Genomic DNA, 17601 nt, shown 5'->3' with positions numbered 1-17601 from the left:
GAGGGCCCGGCCCGGCGGGGGCGGGGGGGGCCCCAGCCGCAGCTCGTGCAGGGGGAGAGGCAGCTCCCACCACTGCTTGCACCCTGGGAGGGCATGTGGGGGGGGCGCATGTGACCCCAGTTCTGTGTGGGGTAGGGTGAAAACTGGGCTTGGAGAGGGTGCCAGTGGCGCTGGGAGGATGCTGCATCCCGGCGGCACTGGGAATGGATGCAGCAGCACTGGGATTGGAGCAGCGGTGAAATCTGGGGTGGGTGCAGCATCCTCTCAATGCCACTGGCACTCACCCTGAGCCTGGCCCCAGCCCTGGCTGCATCCCGCCCCACCCCACCCCATGCAGATCCGGGGGGGGCATGTGCCCCCTCCATGCCTTCCATGGGTTCAAGTAGCAGTGGGAGCCACCTCCCCCAATGAGCCATGGCTCCCTCCCTCCCCCCCAGGCAATGCCTGCCCCTGCCCCCTCCCTTACCACGGGGGGGCGAGTGTTGATCTGCCCCCCCCCACACGCTCCTTCCTTCCCCACTTCCCCAATCCACTTCCACCACACTGGACTTACTGGCTGGAGGCAACTCTCCATGCTTCCAGCTGTGCTCCTTGCTGCCTGACTGCTGTGCTGCAGCTGCACGGGCGTTTATCAGCCAAATTATCGGCTCCATCAGGCTGATATCCGATACAGCCAATTGTCTTTATAACAGTACTGATCTGATATCAGACAGATGTATCGGTGCACCTCTAATGATGATTGTATAGTATTTACAAAAACATCCCAATGTTTTTTCCAGTGAAATATTAGACACAATAATAGTGGCATGTCAACATGAGTTTGGCTAGAAACTTGGTTGTGGAAGGCACTGTGGTTCAAACAATATATGATGATAAGGTTGCCTTTACAGACTGCTATTTTTCCATGGTGATTTTTCATATGCTTTTATGAATTAACTTGTAATATCACCTATTTGAAGAAAAATGGGTATTGAAGAGCTGAAGGGGGCAAGGGCCAGTTTCAGTTTGTGTGCTATTATTTAAGCTTCATATTAGCAAAATTAGTGACAATAAAAATGGGTTTAGTGTCCATCTCTTACATGGGACGATGACTGTGCATAAATTAATGCTTTGTGAAAAATGATTAAGTGAAGTGATTTACAGTGAACAGACAGTCAGAAACACTAGTGTCTAGACCAGTATTTCTCAGCCTTCTTAGATTCAAGGCACCTCTTGTCAGACTTGAGACACCTCTACATAACTTTTGTGAACTGAGAGACACCCCATTTCAAAAACTAATCTATTTATTACAGGGCCTACCTCCTTCAGAGGGGACAGACAGTGAGGAGAGGGGAACAGCTGGGTAGGAAAAGCCTGAGCTCATCCTTATCTGCTTATCTGCTCACACCTGAAGTCCGAGCCTGCCTTTATCTGCTTATCTTGTCGCACCTTACTTATCACCTCACATTTCCTGCAGCACCCTTCAAAGGATCTTGGGATACCCCAAGGTGCTCCGGCACCCTGGTTGAGAATCACTAGTATAGGCATAGATAGATATTGAAGAGTATAAGTTGCTCTAAGTTCAGAGTTATCTTGTGTCAATGGAGTTTCTAAACTATCCATCTGTTTCAAATAATATATGGCTTGATTTGCATTTTACTCATACCATTTGCTTTTGATTGGGTTACACATCCTTTCTGGGGCACTCTTAATACAAACATAACAATTTGTGGGTTTGGAGGTTATTTTCCTTCTGGCCTCTTATCAGTAAATCTGTATTTTGGTGCATAAGATGCTGTTGCTGCACCATTATATATGTAAATGTATCATAGTATCATAGTGCTTAGGGTTGGAAGGGACCTAAAGAGATCATAAGATCCAACCCCCTGCCCTGGGCAGAAACAGCTGCTGGGGTGATATCACCCCAACCAAATATCTGTCCAGCCTCCTCTTGAAGACCCCCAAGGTAAGAGAGTGTACCAACTCACTTGGGAGCCCATTCCAGAGCCTGGCAGCCCTAACTGTAAAGTAATGCCTCCTGATGTCCAGCCTGAACCTTCTCTCTAACAACTTGTGGCCATTATTCCTAGTAACCCCAGGCGGTGCCCAGGGGAACAGAGCCTCCCCCAGTTATCGCTGGTCCCCCCTGGTGAGTTTGTAAATGGCCACCAGATCCCCTCTCAGCCTTCTTTTGTGGAGGCTGAATAGGTTTAGGCCCTTTAGCCTCTCTTCGTAGGGCCTGCACTCCTGCCCCTTGACCATGCGAGTGGCCCTCCTCTGGACCCTCTCAATGCTAGCCGCATCCTCTTGAAGTGCAGTGCCCAGAACTGGATGCAGACTCCAACTGTGACCTGAGCAACGCCGCATACAGGGGAAGGATCACCTCCCTGGACCTGCTTGTGATGCATCTGTAGATGCACGACAAGGTGTGGTTAGCTTTACTGGCTGCTTCCTCGCATTGGTGGCTCATGTTCATCCTGGAGTCAACAATGACTCCAAGATCCCTTTCTGCCACCGTGTGGACAAGAAGGGTGTTCCTCAGCCTATAGGTGTGTTGCTGATTTCTTCTCCCTAGATGCAGCACCTTGCACTTGTCTGCATTGAATTCCAACCTATTCTCATCTGCTCACCTCTGTAACCCGTCTAGATCTAGCTGGATTCTGTCCCTCCCCTCCAGCATGCCCACCTCACCCCACAAATTGGTGTCATCAGCGAATTTGGACAGCGTGCTTTCCACACCCACATCCAGATCGCTGATGAAGATGTTGAACAGTGCAGGCCCCAGGACTGAGCCCTGGGGGGGACCACTGCCCACATCCCTCCAGGTCGAAAACGACCTGTCCACCACCACTTTCTGGGTGCGACCATCTAGCCAATTTGCCATCCATCTGACTGGGTAGGCATCAATGGCACAGTTACCTAGTTTTTTTTTTTTAAGAGAATGTGGTGGGAAACAATGTCAAAGGCCTTCTTAAAGTCCAGGAAGACAACATCCACCCTAACACCCTCGTCCAGGGACTTTGTGTCCTGATCATAAAAGGAAACCAGGTTAGTCAGGCAGGATCTGCCCTCAATGAACCCATGCTGGTTGCCCCTGAGCATTACCTCCCCTGCTGGGGCCTTGCAGATGTGCTCCTTGGTAATTTTCTCAAAGGTCTTCCCAAGGACCGAAGTAAGACTGACTAGCCTATAACTGCCAGGGTCCTCCTTTCTCCCCTTCTTGTAAATGGGGACCACATTAGCCCTTTTCCAATCCTCTGGTACTGTTGCCAAGTTCCAAGGTTTCACATTGCATATTGCAAGGTATAATAGGCCTGCTACTGTCTAAGTAGACAGCCTTGTGTAACAGGGGGCCTGCTCGCGGCCGACTTCCCTGTGGCCCACTCACCCTGTTTCTGGGCTAACTGCCCACCTTCTTGCCCACTGCACCTTGAATTAATTAATAGAAGTTAATAAGCGGGAGACTGCCCATTTCCTGCCCCGATGCCAGGGGGCACTACCTGCGGCTCCAATCCTCCCCTACACCGCAGCCCAAGCCTCGCAGATGGCATCCAGATGTTCTCACTATCACCAGCCCTCACACTGGGCCCCAGAATCCTACTAATTGAACCCCACCTGTATTCCTCTCTTCAGGCAGCCTATTCCACCTTCATACTGGGCAGCATAGTCACCTGAACTGCTTCCCCTTCAGGTGTAGTCCCCCCTGGGACCTTTGGCTCATCTAGCCCTGGCCCACCTCCAGGCCAGCCGGAACCCCAGTCCCTCAGCTCTTGAGTGTTCCTCACGGTGGGCCCCTGGCCCTTTGACCCTTCTGGTTCTGGCCCCAGCATTGACCAGTCAGGGGAAGTCCAGAGAGGCGCGAGTCTATGGCCTCACTCTTTCTCTATGGGGTCCACCTTCCAGACCCTCCAACTGGTAACCCACCCGGTTGTAGGGGCAAGGGGTTAAGGTGCCCCGACCTGCCTTTCACCGGGGTGGTCACTGGTCTGGCATTTCCTGGGGGCTCCCATGCCACTGGGAGCCCCACCAGGCCACCAACTCCTGACAGGGTGCAGTTTTAGGTCGTTCCCAGGACCAGGAGTCTCCTGACCATCCCCTACAGCTCCTCCCTTACCTCCACATGATACCAGCAGCCCTCCGGCCAGGTGATGTTGTTGCCTGGCATCCAGCAGCAAAACTGCCCGGTTTATACGGGCAGCCCCAGATTCAAAATGGCTGCCTCATCAGGCACCTGGCAGCTGGCAGCTCCAGGCCCTTAAAGTGGCAGGCACAAACAGTGTCCTGCCACACCTTGCTAATGTCTCTCCCAGAGTGCGCATAAATTCTAAAAAACTACTAATGGTACCTTAACATATCCGCCAGTGAACTCTTTTAATTTTAAAAGGAGGGATTCACTGTTGTTAAGATTAAGAACGTTACTACTTACTACTGTCTTTTTATTCCTATAGTGAGACAGGAAGAAAGCAAAATAAAGATTTTTCTACTGCATATAAATCATTAAAATGACCTCTGGCTCAGACCTTGGTAACTTCTCTTTTGACAAGATCCCAATCTATACTTATTACAAACATCAATAACTGTACATTGCACAGATAAAAAAAAAGTACCATGCGTCTTCTAGATTCCCAATTTTCCATAGTCTCTTTCAGATGTGTGTTTTCAGGTTTGATAGTTTCGTAACTCAACCCTAATAACTGGTGAAAGATTAAACACTTAGTTGAATGCAACAATACCAGTGACATAAATAGTGACTAATTATGTAGAAATCTGAATCTATAGTTTTATTCAAAGTATTCAAGAAAAATTATCAGTCTATACTAATAATGAAAGCAACATTAAGATAGAAAAAGGTACTAGGTTCCATATTAAAGATATATGTGCTAATTATTATTTTTTTAAACCCATGTTAAAAAGAAGCACAAGGTGAAGCAGGTACACAGCTGAGTTAATGAAGTGTCAGTTGTGTGCACTACAACATATCCTGCAGCCTGCTAAAATTGGGTTGAAGCCAGGGACCTGGCTCTTCTGTGTAATCCACTATGGTGGATGATATTGTAGGTAGCATGGACATTGTGAATAGTGCCATGTGGTAGCAGATGGTTTACACCCCCTCTTAAGCACTTTTTGTCTCATTTACAATATTAAAGGGTTCTGTTAGATCACAGTGTTTCTATGTACACGCAGAAATGAGCTCTAACCCTCCGAATTTCAGGGGGGTTGGTAAACTATATTTGCTTCTCACATATACTCAACATATCAGTAATGGATAGGCCATATATATATTTAAACCTGAAGTTTGCAATGATTTACAACAGGACTTCAATTTCTGAGTCGTTAGGGGCCACAAGCCTCTTAGGCTAGGACAGAAGTTACAAAAACTGGTTTAAGTGATCAGAAACTGGTTTAAACCTGTAACAGAACAGAAGTTCAGTACACATAAACCAGTTTCAAAATGGCCAAAGCCAGTTTGAGATAAGTCTGATACTATATTCAACCAGGTTTAACTGATTGAGCTCAAACAGGTTTATGGAACTTGTGTCCCAGACCCCTTCCTGGCTTAAGTTAAACCAGAGTCCCCCAGCATCCTTACATGCTCTGCAGGCCTGGGCGGGGCTGTGCTTTCTGCTTCACTGGAGCAGGGCTGGCCCTGCCCCTCTGCTCCCTAGGGCAGGGGCAGCGGCGTGGCCAGATGCCGCACCCCGTAAGGCAAAGGGGGCAGGGAAGAGGTTTATTCCTCCTTCCCTCCCATCTCACCAGCATGGACCTGCCAGGCATTTCTCCACTGGCTGCTCTAGTGGTTGGGGCATGGCCAGCCCTGGCAGTAGCCTCAAGTGAACTGGCCAGGGAGAGGGTTTAATTTCCACCTCCCTGTCCCACTGGCATGGATCAGAGCTGGGGTCCACCTGGCACTCCCCCCTCACTGCTGCAGCAGTGGGGGCATGGCCAGAGGCTGGCTGGCATGGACCCTGAGGCAGAGAGGACAGGGAGGGGGTTTATTCCCCCCCACTTTGTCCCAAGGGAACTGCAGCTGGGGTATGCCCATCCTGACCGCCACTGCGACCAATTGCTTCTTGCACAGGGTGAGTGGCAGAATAAACTCCAGCCCTACCTCCTCTGCCAGATGCCAGATGGAGTGGGGAAATAACCCCTCTCCCTGCCCTCTTGCCCAAGGGGGCCATGCCAGCCAGGCTCTGGCCATGGTCCCACCCCTGATGCTGGAGTGGCAAGGGGGCAAGGATCCTGATGGGGGTGGCTGTCATTGTCATGGTTTCCTGGGGAGTACAAGCCTCTTCTTGGCAGGGGGCTGTGTTGCAGATGGGAGCACAGCAGGGCGGAACAGGGCAGTCAGAGCTACTGCTAGTGGTGGCAGCACTAAGGAGGGCTTGGAGGGCTCTGGCCACCCCTCCAAGCTCTGATGCCGTTGCTCGCTCTGCGCAGTCTGTGGCAACTCTGACCGCCCCATCTTGCTCTGCTCCCGCCCAAAGTGTAACCCCCACAAGGAAGAGGCTTGCGCTTCCCACGAAAGCATGACAGCAGCTGCCACCCCCATCAAGCTCCCTGCCCCCTCACCACTCCAGCAGCAAGGGTGGGGGCGTGGCCAGAGGTCAGCCAGAATGGCCCTCTTAGGTAAGAGGGTAGAGAGGGGGGTAATTTCCCACCTCCCTCTAGTATCTGGCAGAGGGGGCAGGAAAGGAGCTTATCCCACCACATGTGCTGCACAGGGAATGATTGGCAGCAGTGGTGGTTGGGATGGACAGACCCCAGATGGATTCCCATGGGGACAGAAGGGGTGGAGGGGGGAATAAATCCCCTCCCTACCACCTCTGCCTTAGGGGGCCATGCTGGCCAGCCTCTGGCCATGCCCCCACTCCTGCCGTTGCACCCAGACTGGGAGCCTGGGGGTACTGATTAGACCCCTCATTTACAATACTGATTGGTTAAAAATCCAGCTTTAAAGTTGATAATTTAATTTTCAGTCTGAACATTTTTAAACAAAAACATAAAGAGCTGTGAAATGTAAGCAAAGCTTGATAATGTAATAAAAAAAAATGAATGATACTGGGTACATCTACACGTGCAAATGCTACTGCATGGGTTTACTCTGCAATAATTTACTGAGGAGTAAACCTACCCTGGGGAGGTGTCTACACATGCAGGCATTTGGGAGCAGATTTGCTTCCAATGGGAGAAGCCCAGAGAGGGCTACTTCCACCCTGCTCTGTCCCCTGCAGCAGCCAGAGGGAGCCCCAGGCTCCCCCTTGGTATTAGCCCAGGGGCTGGCAGGGAGCACAAGGCCAGGAGATAGCTGAGTCTCAGCAGGGGCTGAGAGATTGCTCCCTGCCCCTGGGAGCTGCCTGCTGCCAGGGTGGGCTTTGATGGTGGATCCCTTGCCGGGACAATGTCCACCTGCCCCAGCAGCAGGGAGCTCCCGGCCCCAGCTTCCCAGTTGGGGGCAGGGGGCTGGGAAAAAGCTGCAGGGGAGGGGTAGGTCCCAGCTCCCTGCCCTGATCCACCAGTGGGGCAGCTAGCAGTGAGCCCCCAGCTTGGTAGGGATTCCCCACCCAGCTAGGGGCTCGCTGCTAGCTGCCCTGCCAGTGGATCAGGGCAGAGGGCTGGGACCTGTTCCTCCCCTGCAGCTCTTTCCAAGCCTTGTGCCTTGATCACCCCATCAGGACATGGAGCTGGGAAAGAGCTGCTGGGCTGGGACCTGCCCTAGACTGGGGCGGGCAGTTCCCAGGCTGCATATACAGACTTCCCTGAGCAACCTAGGGCTGGCCAGGAACTGTCCCAGTCTGCACTTGCAGCCCAGAGCTGGCTGGGAACTGTCCTGTTTCACATAGTTCCCAGCCAGCTCCAGGCTGCATGTGCAGACTTCCCCGAGCTGCCCAGGGCTGGCTGGCAATGTCCCATCTGGGGCAGGTTACAGCGGGTCTAGGCTGGGCAGGGAACTCTCATCCCCAGCTCTGTGAAGCCTGCCCCGGCAGCAGGCAGCTCTCAGGGGCAGGGAGCAATTTCCCACCCCCTGCTGCCTGGCTGACTGGAGCAAATTTGCTGCTTGACAGCCATCCACACATACCTTATTGCACAGTAACTACTTGGCAATTAATTTGGTACCTGCAAATGCAGGTAGCAAATTAACTACGGAGTAAAGCAAATTACTGTTCAGTACGGGTCTGTACTGTACTGCATGTGTAGATGGTGATGCTTATTGCACAGTAATTTATTCTACTGTGCAGTAAAGTGTCTCATGTAGATGCGCCCAATATAGTTATAATTTTGTCAGACCAGAATTTTTCAAAATCTTCCATGTGCTGGAATGTTAACTTCAGAAATAATTATCAAAATGGACTATATGTTAAGATTGCATGTTGTACAACTGACATTTACTGGTCTTTTATTGTTCCAGTAGAATTTTGGCTATTTTTTGTATTTTTTCTCAGGGTTTAAATATAAAGTATGGCCGATGAAAACTAATGCACAAGATGTAGTGCCGTTATTAGCAGATCATGTAAGTCATCATTGATAATAAGCAGCAGAATGACCAGAGCTGTTTTTTTGTCTGTTTGCATACCTGTTGTGCTCTTAACAATTTTCTTTTTATCTCTAACTCCATTTTTAACTGTCTTTCCAGAAGAGTAGCTTTCTGTGAGATAGTTGCTATAGTGATCTCCTTCTGATGAAGCTTTTTTGTCAGGTCAGAGATTTCTGTCCTCATTCTTTTCTGCTCAGAGCTATGGGACTGCTCCTCAAGATAAAGATGGTCTCTTATCTGAAGTAAATATGTTCCAAAAAGCGAAAATATTTTGCAGTGTATTAGATTGTATCACTTATCACCTACTAGTGACTTTTTCACTCCCTGGTTCCAATACACCAACTCCTCTAGCCATGTCAGTGATTTTAAGGATATTTTAAAATAAAATATCACTATGATTCAGTGCAACCAGCTTTGTTACACCGATTCTGGGAAAAGAAATAATATACAATTTATGATACGATTCAATGTCAAATGTGAACAAAGGATGTACTATTTTAATTCACAATAAGAAAACTAATGATAGGGATAGTGTTTATAAACACTGATTTTAAGAATTAGAAACTCTTTAACAAGAAAAAACCAAAAACTTTAGAAATAAAGAAAAATAACTTATATTGTATTATAAAACAGAGCTGTTAGCTATTAGGGAACAAAACAATTTCCCAAGCCACTTTATGACAACTACTACTGCTATTACATAAAATATTTAAGGTGAAGTTTTCTATACATTCTAATATCTCCAGAGAATCTATAAAGAGATTGTGGGTCTCATAATCTTTCTGCCAATAACAAATAATTCAATACCAGTACATTTTCATATTACTTAAAAGAATATTACACTATTGGGTACTGCAACAACCAAAGCCAACATAACTGTAGTCAAGCTTGTATTAATTAATTTTCTCATAATACCATACACAATCAATAGTAGATGGTATTTTCATTTTATTTGATTTGCACAAAAAACAAAAGATGTAAGCAATATATTTAGACATAAATATCTAAACTGCTGCATAATTTCTCCCATAATTTTTGCAGAGTACTGCTTACAATATTGGTCAGCAGCATAAACCACACATGTGAGAAGAATTATGTTTAACCTCTCCACCCTGAAGGAAGTAACACAGCTATATTTGGTATTGGGAATTGCCAAATCATATTCCACCCCAAACTGTTGCCTGCTATTGATGCTACATAGAATTTAGGTGGCTACTGTGTGAGTAGTGTGGTAGGCAATTCAATGAATAGAGCACTGTGGGTGTGTCTACACATATGCTAAAATGCGCAGTAGCCTATTTTACTGTCCATTAACGTGTCACGTAAAAAACATGTAATTACGCTAATGCATAGTAAAATAGGCTACTGAACATTAAGTGTCACATAAAAAATGTGCGCTTTCAGTATTGTGCATTAGGGCAGCCTAATGTGCATTTATTTAGTACTTTAGGGCATTTATACACATACCTTCTAGTTCTTGGATGTGCTGGAGATCCGCCGCTTTCAGATAGAAGGGAAACTAACAGAAACTAACAGCAGACTTTATCGAGTCTGCTCTGCATAGGAGCTGACATGTACTGTGCCGCACTGAGCACAGTTGTATAAGCAGCAAAATGCACACCAGCATAGAGAAAATGATGGCGGTGCGCTTTTGAACTAAAGCACCTCTGAGATGTTTTAATTTACAAGTGCACCACCGCTATTTTCTTTGCGCTGATGTGCATTTTCCCACTTACACAACTGTAAGTGTTGCAGCGCTGGGTGCTTTTCAAAGCATCCAGCGCTTGCACAAGTAAAAATGCCCTCTCACTGGAAGTAGTAAATTTAACGCGCATTAGGAAAAGCACATTAATACATGTGTAGATGCACCCTGTGGTGAGCTGTGTTGGTAGCAAAGAGAAGCCTGGGTTCACCTGACCAGTGTACCCTCTCTGGGCATCTGGCCTGTTAACTTTATCTCGTTCACCCGGTGTACTTTATGTCTGGGGTCACACATTGTCCATTACCTGCTGTTATTATGCACTCCATGTAGGTATTAATTCTATGATGGTACCCTTTTGGCATGGATAGCTGTCATTATTTATGCATGCTGTGCCCAACTCTATTGATTTCTCAGTGCATGTGGGTGCTGGGTGCACAGCTGCTCAATTCCTTCTGGGAACACAACATGTGTGTTAGTTTCCCTTCTATCTGAAAGCATGCAATTTATTTTCCAACATACTGTAGCACACTCACATAAGCAAGGCTATGATTTTGTACTATATACTTAAAACAAAATCTATATAACAAGTAACATTTCAAAATTTTTGTAAATACCTTATTTAGATCTTCTTGCTGACTTTTCTGATGATGTTGTAATGCTAATAGCTCGGTTTTTTTATTTTCCAGGTCTTCAACACGTTGTACACAAGCTGATTGAAGACTTTACATAAAAAAACCCCCACAAATTACTGAAGATCAGATTGCTCCCAATATTAAAGAAAAACAACGCATTAGGTAAACAGAAAATACCATGAGCTTCATCTAAAAAAAAATTATCTTCCTCATCAATCCAGCTGGGACTGAAAGTTTCACTGCTTAAGCCAGGGTGGATATTGGTGGAATATGGAGATCCAGGACCATGCAGTATGCAGTAAGAATACTGAATTCATTTGTTAACCTATATGTTATCTTACTACATATGGGCAAGGCAAAACATTCATTCCACTAAGAAAGCCATAAACAGATACTCATTTTGATCAAAGGGGGTTAAGAAATCTTGGTTGTAATCATTTTATATATACAATATATAAAATGTTATATTAACAAGTACCTAGTAGAAAGGAAATGTGCTCCTTTTCATTAATGAGTATATAAATCCAAGTAAATAAAATATAATAATGTGTAAAGAATTAAGCAATATCCAGGCTATCTAACAGAGTGCATAGATATTGCTTATAATCTCATAATATAAAATTGCTGATTAACATGTTAATAAAAAATATTTAGCATTTGACCTTCTAATCCAGAATATCTTTTTAAAACAAACTAAACTGAAATTAAAGAAAATAGTTTTAATACATAAGTCTTTCACAATGCAAATGTGATTTTTAGAATACCTACTTCATTTGATTTTCCTGCACATTTCTATTCTCTCCGATTTTCAATAATTCTTTACGCAACTGTTGGCATTCCATTTTTACCCCCTTCCAGAGAGCATCACGTGTCTGCAGCTCATTTTTCATCTCCGAAAGTCCGGCTTCCACATTCTATATAAACAAACAATCAAAATGACTCAGTCGTGGTTCTAAATTCCAATTCCTCATAGTATTAAAGACTGACATATAGTTTACATATTTACTATGAATTTAAGAGGCATATTTTTACTTGGTATGTTGCTTAATTTTATTCTGAGTACAGTTCCTGCTTTGGAGAAGGCATTGCTTTCCTAAGGTTTCCCACTCAGTCCCTTTCTCTAGAAATGTCACTCAACAGTAAAGTACACAAGGTTCTCTGGGTCATGCAGCATTATGATGCATTTGCCTGTGACATTATCATAAGAAACCTTCATCTTTTGTATGCTTAATGTTATATCTAAGTCTTTCTTACTCTCTTGAATAAACTTCCACATTTATTCACTTCATTGTGTTCCAGATTACACCCCATGACAGCAGGATTCAATAGCATCATTAACTGGTATTTTGTCTTTTCATAACATTAGGGACACATCAGCTTTTGCACTGCAGGAATTCTGAACAAGGTGTGGGCTAGGAAGGGTTGAATCAATCCAAGGCAGAAGATTTCATGAGCTTTATACAGTCTAGTGTTAGCATATGCCTCAATCAACCTGTTTAGCTCAAATGTGAGAGAAGTCTCTTCCAAAACTGGTTCAGCTGCCTAGAGATTATAATTTTTTTAAATGGGCACCTAGCTTGCAAGCTGTCACTCTGTGGACACGTCTACATGTGCTATTACTGCACATGAATAAACTGTGGAGCTTATTGGTCTGGAGTTAATTGCTCCTGGGAGTGCCGTTTGAACCTGTGCCCGGGAGCAATTAACACCGGAACAATAAGTTCTGCAGTTTATTCATACATGGCATGGCATGAATAAACTGGCAGGTAGCCCCTCCACTGAAGCACTCTCATGACCCAGCCAGTCCCTCCAGTGTTTACACGTGAACTGCTGTGGAATTTTTTACTCTGCATCAGGTTAGTACTTATATTTACAGGTACTATCCTGCTGCAAAGTAAATTAATTTACTCCATCTCAATAGGGGTGGGTGTATAGATGCTGAGATGTTTTCTGTACAGCTAATTAGTCAACTATGCAGCAAACATCTCAGGTGGACATGCCTTAGGACTTTGCCTTAAGATTCCTTTAGCACAGCGGTTCTCAACCATTTTTGTACCAGGACCCATTTGTAAACGTTGATGACCAGTCCCGACCCAGTGTCCCTCACTCCTGACCTGCTGCCCTCTGCTCCCAGTCCTCAGCCCTCCAGTGTGTGGGGCAGGGAGTGGGTGTATAGGGAAGCGAGGATGGGGAAGGGAGGAGCCCAAGTAGCGCCTCGCAGACTGGAACTCTGCCAGCCTGCAAGGGAAAAGCCATAGTTTCCCATGTTTTTCTCCTTTAAAGGAGAATCCATTTAAAAGTTTGTTGATCCATTTTTAAAGTTTATTTGCAAACTTTCATATATTCTTGTGACTCACTTTTGGGTTGCGATCCTGCTTTAGTGCTGACCCTACTTTACTTTTCAGTTCTTTGCACTGAAAATGTGAGAGTTTTCAGATGGATATACATTATACTTGAAATCAGAGTATCTGGGCACATCTACACAAGATGCTTATTGTGTAGTAGACTAATTCTAGTGCATATTAGCACGTCAGGACAAAATCTGTGCTAATGTGCAGCTGAATTAGTCTACTGTGCATTAAGCATCATGAAAAGAACGTGTGCCATTATTACTGCACATTAGCACCAGCTACTATGCATTTATGCAGTACCTCATATTAGAGGTACTAAACTTAATACACAGTAGCAATGGCACATTAATGCACGTTTAGACGTGCCCTGTTTGTAAGTCCACATGAAAATCAGCATAAATTATGCACCAATAACTTGAAAACACAATTCTCAAATGACATAATAGCAACCATCAGAGCCCTGCAATAGTAAAAGCACATGGAACATGTCTTCTTCTATTCATCCAACTGCCAAATACGAAGTTGTTAATAGAAGAAATGTTGGGGTGAAGGGGTTGGACTTTACCTTTAAGATGTCACACTGTGGGAATGCTACTGCTTTTCATAGTTTTCCCATTTTATTTCAATATTTTCATATCTTTAGAAGTGGAAAGAACATTTTAAACTTTCCAAAGTGACTGGATATTCACAGCTCAAAAGACTGAATCTAGACAGACATTGCGAACAAGTCTTTTCTTTTTAGGGGTTTATTCTCCTCACAGAAGTCCTTAGGGCACTGTGATAGAATGACCTTCCTTCTAACCAATGTGGACTATAGTCTTTCTCTGGAAAAATGGGCTACTGAAGAGTAATACGAAGCACTCTCTCTGTTCTTCAGGGGCTGGAGACAGTTCTTATAGCCTTGCTGACTTGAGAGTAATGGATCAAGCTTGTATTGTGTCCAACATTTAAAAGCATTGTGGTACCACTCACCAATTGCACTGACCATCTCACATACTATTCAAGGGTTAAAACCTTTGTTTAGAGGCTGAAAATCATCTTTAAACATTTCCAAGTAAAAATGAACTTGTATTAGGAGCTGCAAGGGATTTACCATGGCTATCTTAGAGTTTGTTCCTTTCAAGAATACCAATATATGATTTTAAATATAGGAATATATTTGCAAGCATTTACTGTAGCTTCAAAATGCTACAGAATGGCTTAGCTTGTCTGCTGGATCCTGCATACTTTTCAGCTGAATTCATAATAAAACTGTTATTACTTCTAAAGAAGCAGAATTATTTTGGGCTCTAGGATTCTGTTACTTATTTTGGGTGGACATTGGCGGATGGATAAAAACTCCGATTATTCAAATTCTCTTGTCACTGCTTTGAGTTAGAATTGTAATAAATTGAAAAAGCAGCAGCACAGCTTTACAATTTGCAGAATTCAAAAAATAGCTAAGTTAGAAATTTAGCTAGCTAGTAATTTTTCTGGCATACACTGTTTTACCCTTTAACTATGGGTGAAACCCAGATTGGTCATATAAGCGCCTAACTGGGATTTAGCTCAAATTTAGCTCATTTTTAAAAATCCAGAATAGCCTTGCTCCAGCAGCCACAACACCTTTTGGGCACCTAAATTCTTTAGATGATTTACATGTTGCACTGTGAAGATGCCTCCATGTGTAAATTTAGGCTTCTTTATACAGTATAGTTAAAAGTTGTAAGACCCAGGAATGCTGACGGATCTTACAGTATTCCTGGATCTTACAGGTGCACCTCCAGAAATGTAATATATCTCATTCAATGCACCAAATGCTCTGATGGAAAATATGTAGGAGAGACCAAACAACAACTGTGCATCAGAATGAATGCACACCGGAAATCTATCAAAGACAATACCCAATTACCTGTGGGGGCACATTTCTCACAAGAAAACCATTCTCTCTCCAATCTCTTAGTTCTAATTCTAAAAGGTAATTTACAAAATACCTTTCACAGACAAGCCTACAAACTTCACTTCATCAACCTACTGGATATAAAAAAGCATGCTCTAAATATAGACACTGGATTTATGACACATTATAACCTGCCTAACACCTGACGCCCCAGATACCTCTCCAATATTTACCAGCTACATTCATTCCCCCCTCCACCTCCTCCCAATCTGTCTCTCACCCACTGAATCCTCAATTTACATCTTCACTGACTGCCCATCTTGCATGCATACCAGCCTCTGGCTTCTTTAACTGTTCTTCTGGGATCGGCCGCTAGGGTCCCCCCCCCAGTTGCTGACTGGTGTCATGGGGGGCACAAGAGGCACTAGACACCTATGCCCACTGAGGTGTTGGGGCTTAAAGCCCACTTTATGGAAATGGGAGGTTCCTTCCTAGCTTGCTCCTGCAGCCATGTGGCTGAGGGCAGGTGAAACTTGGGGGCATCTGAACCTCAAACCTCTGGGCTTGGGCCTGCATGTAGGATGTCTGCCAAAAGACTCTGGAAATATCTGAAGCCCCTGGTGGGGGTGGAGGATGTTTGCCAGTTGTAGGGCCACTTATGGTTCTGGACTGACTCATGGATTTGGACTTGATTTGGCTTGGAACACAAAACATTTCTTCAAAAAACTCCCAAAACTTTCATGTCACTGAGTCTTTTCAAGAGTCTTTAAGAGACCCCAGACAGTCTGATCTTCCACTCAGATACCTTCATGGGTTCTCCTATATCAGCTTATCTTTCTAAGATGGCTTTAGTACAGAATCCAACAACTTTTCAGGTAACTTTCAGCACCTATCCATCTGCCACAACTGCAAAGTTTCATGCTTGCCCCCATCCTAAGCACACCAATGCTTAAGGCAGCACATATAGACCTTAATTAGAGCATTTATGGTTGGTCAAACAATATCTGCTTATATGTAAGTATTTAATGAGTCAATTTAAAATAATTTGCATATACATAAAACACACGGTGTTGCAAAAACTTGGCTGCCATAACTACATTTTGAGGAAGATCATTTACATACACCATATTGATGTTGATTTGTATATGGCATGTTAGAGCAGATCAGATGTGATTGTAGAAAAATAAAAGATTAATTGAAATAGATTCTCTCCCCACAGAAAGGGTTAAGAATCATTGCAGACTCCCCACTACAAAAATGAAAGGATAAGTTTCTCAGTTCTGTTCCATCCCCTTTATGCCTGATAAGAGTCTTCATTGGCATGAAGGGATCTAACAGTCCTGAGTCTGGCCAGATACTACAGTGCAGGAATCAAGTAGGACACCAGAATGGCTGCTTTCTAAAGATCCCTCAAAAGTCCTTGTGTAGAAGGCAAGCTGGGACAGGCAGCCATAATTCTGACAGGCCTTAAAACCAGCATTAGTTACCAGCTCCAACTATAATAACTTTGTAATGTACCATTTATAATTCTGTCTGTATCTTGAGATACAGTTGCATCATGTTTTGAACTTCTCTGGGAAAGCTAAAAAAACAGAATTAATGAAAGTAATTGATATACAAGTTGAATGAAGATGGGGGTTCCTGTGGATATTCTGTGAGGTGTAAAAACTTAAATAAAGAGACAAGGCTAAAATGCATGACAACATTTTACATTCAAAATATTTTTGGTTTCTCTTGTGTGTCATTCAAAAGCTGGTAGCTTATTGTAGTTTTGTTAAGAATGTACTTTATTTAAAGATCATTCATGTAGGCACTCCTTAGCAAATTTTGAAAATGTATTACTAAGTAATTAATGCTATAGCAATAATTCCACTGTAATTGTAGAAAAGATATATTACTACTAGTCATTACCTGGCACTGTTTTTGGTACATTTTTAGTTCCTGTTGGAACTTCAGATTTTCCTCTTCTAGTTTATTTCTGTTTATGGCTATTTCATTCACAGTAAACTTTAATTTTTCAATAATGAACTCATCCTTCTCAACTCTTGGCTGGCTGGAGGTAATTGTGTCATCCTTTTTCTGCTTCTTGCTGCTGATTTGGAATTGATAATTCTGCGTCTGTTTCTACATAATAAAATCATTTCAGTGAAATTTCATAATTATTTTAATCCCTATTTTAATCTACCTTCATTATTTACAATTAATAGGTGTCTTTCCATTGACTTCAATGGGAATTGGATAAAGTGTCACAGAGACCCTGGCACACTTTTGACAATTTACTTGCTATTTTTTCAAAGGACAAGGATTATGTCATTTTTGTCTTCTTTGTAATGCCTCAGGTACTTGGCCTTTAGTAGGAAAATGTAAAAGAGATTCTGAAAATTTAAGAATGAAGGGTTTCCTGAAGTATTTTCCCATAATGTAAATAAATACTAAGGTGATCATATCATCATAGGGTTGGAAAGTATCTCAGAGGTCACCTAGTTCAAACCCCTGTACAGATGCAGAATTTCCTCTTTCTAAAC

General features: G+C 44.0%; 1 protein-coding gene across 4 annotated transcripts in view; it reads right to left on the bottom strand.

Moving 5' to 3' along the window:
- DEUP1 (deuterosome assembly protein 1) overlaps positions 1-17601 on the bottom strand; it is a 108404-nt gene that overhangs the window by 38189 nt on the left and 52614 nt on the right. For 3 of the 4 annotated variants that reach the window (XM_025197862.1, XM_006018634.2, XM_006018635.2), the window contains 5 exons: positions 16988-17200; positions 11615-11760; positions 10829-10934; positions 8552-8749; positions 4587-4673 (listed from right to left, as the gene is read on the bottom strand). In XM_025197862.1, coding sequence (XP_025053647.1) covers positions 4587-4673; positions 8552-8749; positions 10829-10934; positions 11615-11760; positions 16988-17200 — 750 coding nt within the window. The remainder of the gene's footprint in view (positions 1-4586; positions 4674-8551; positions 8750-10828; positions 10935-11614; positions 11761-16987; positions 17201-17601) is intronic. The other variant, XM_006018636.2, reaches the window with a different exon arrangement.

This window comes from Alligator sinensis, unplaced genomic scaffold, assembly GCF_000455745.1.
Source record: "Alligator sinensis unplaced genomic scaffold, ASM45574v1 scaffold116_1, whole genome shotgun sequence".
Lineage (NCBI taxonomy): Eukaryota > Metazoa > Chordata > Crocodylia > Alligatoridae > Alligator > Alligator sinensis.
The sequence above is the reverse complement of the archived record's forward strand: the minus strand, read 5'-3'. Positions and strand labels throughout refer to the sequence as shown.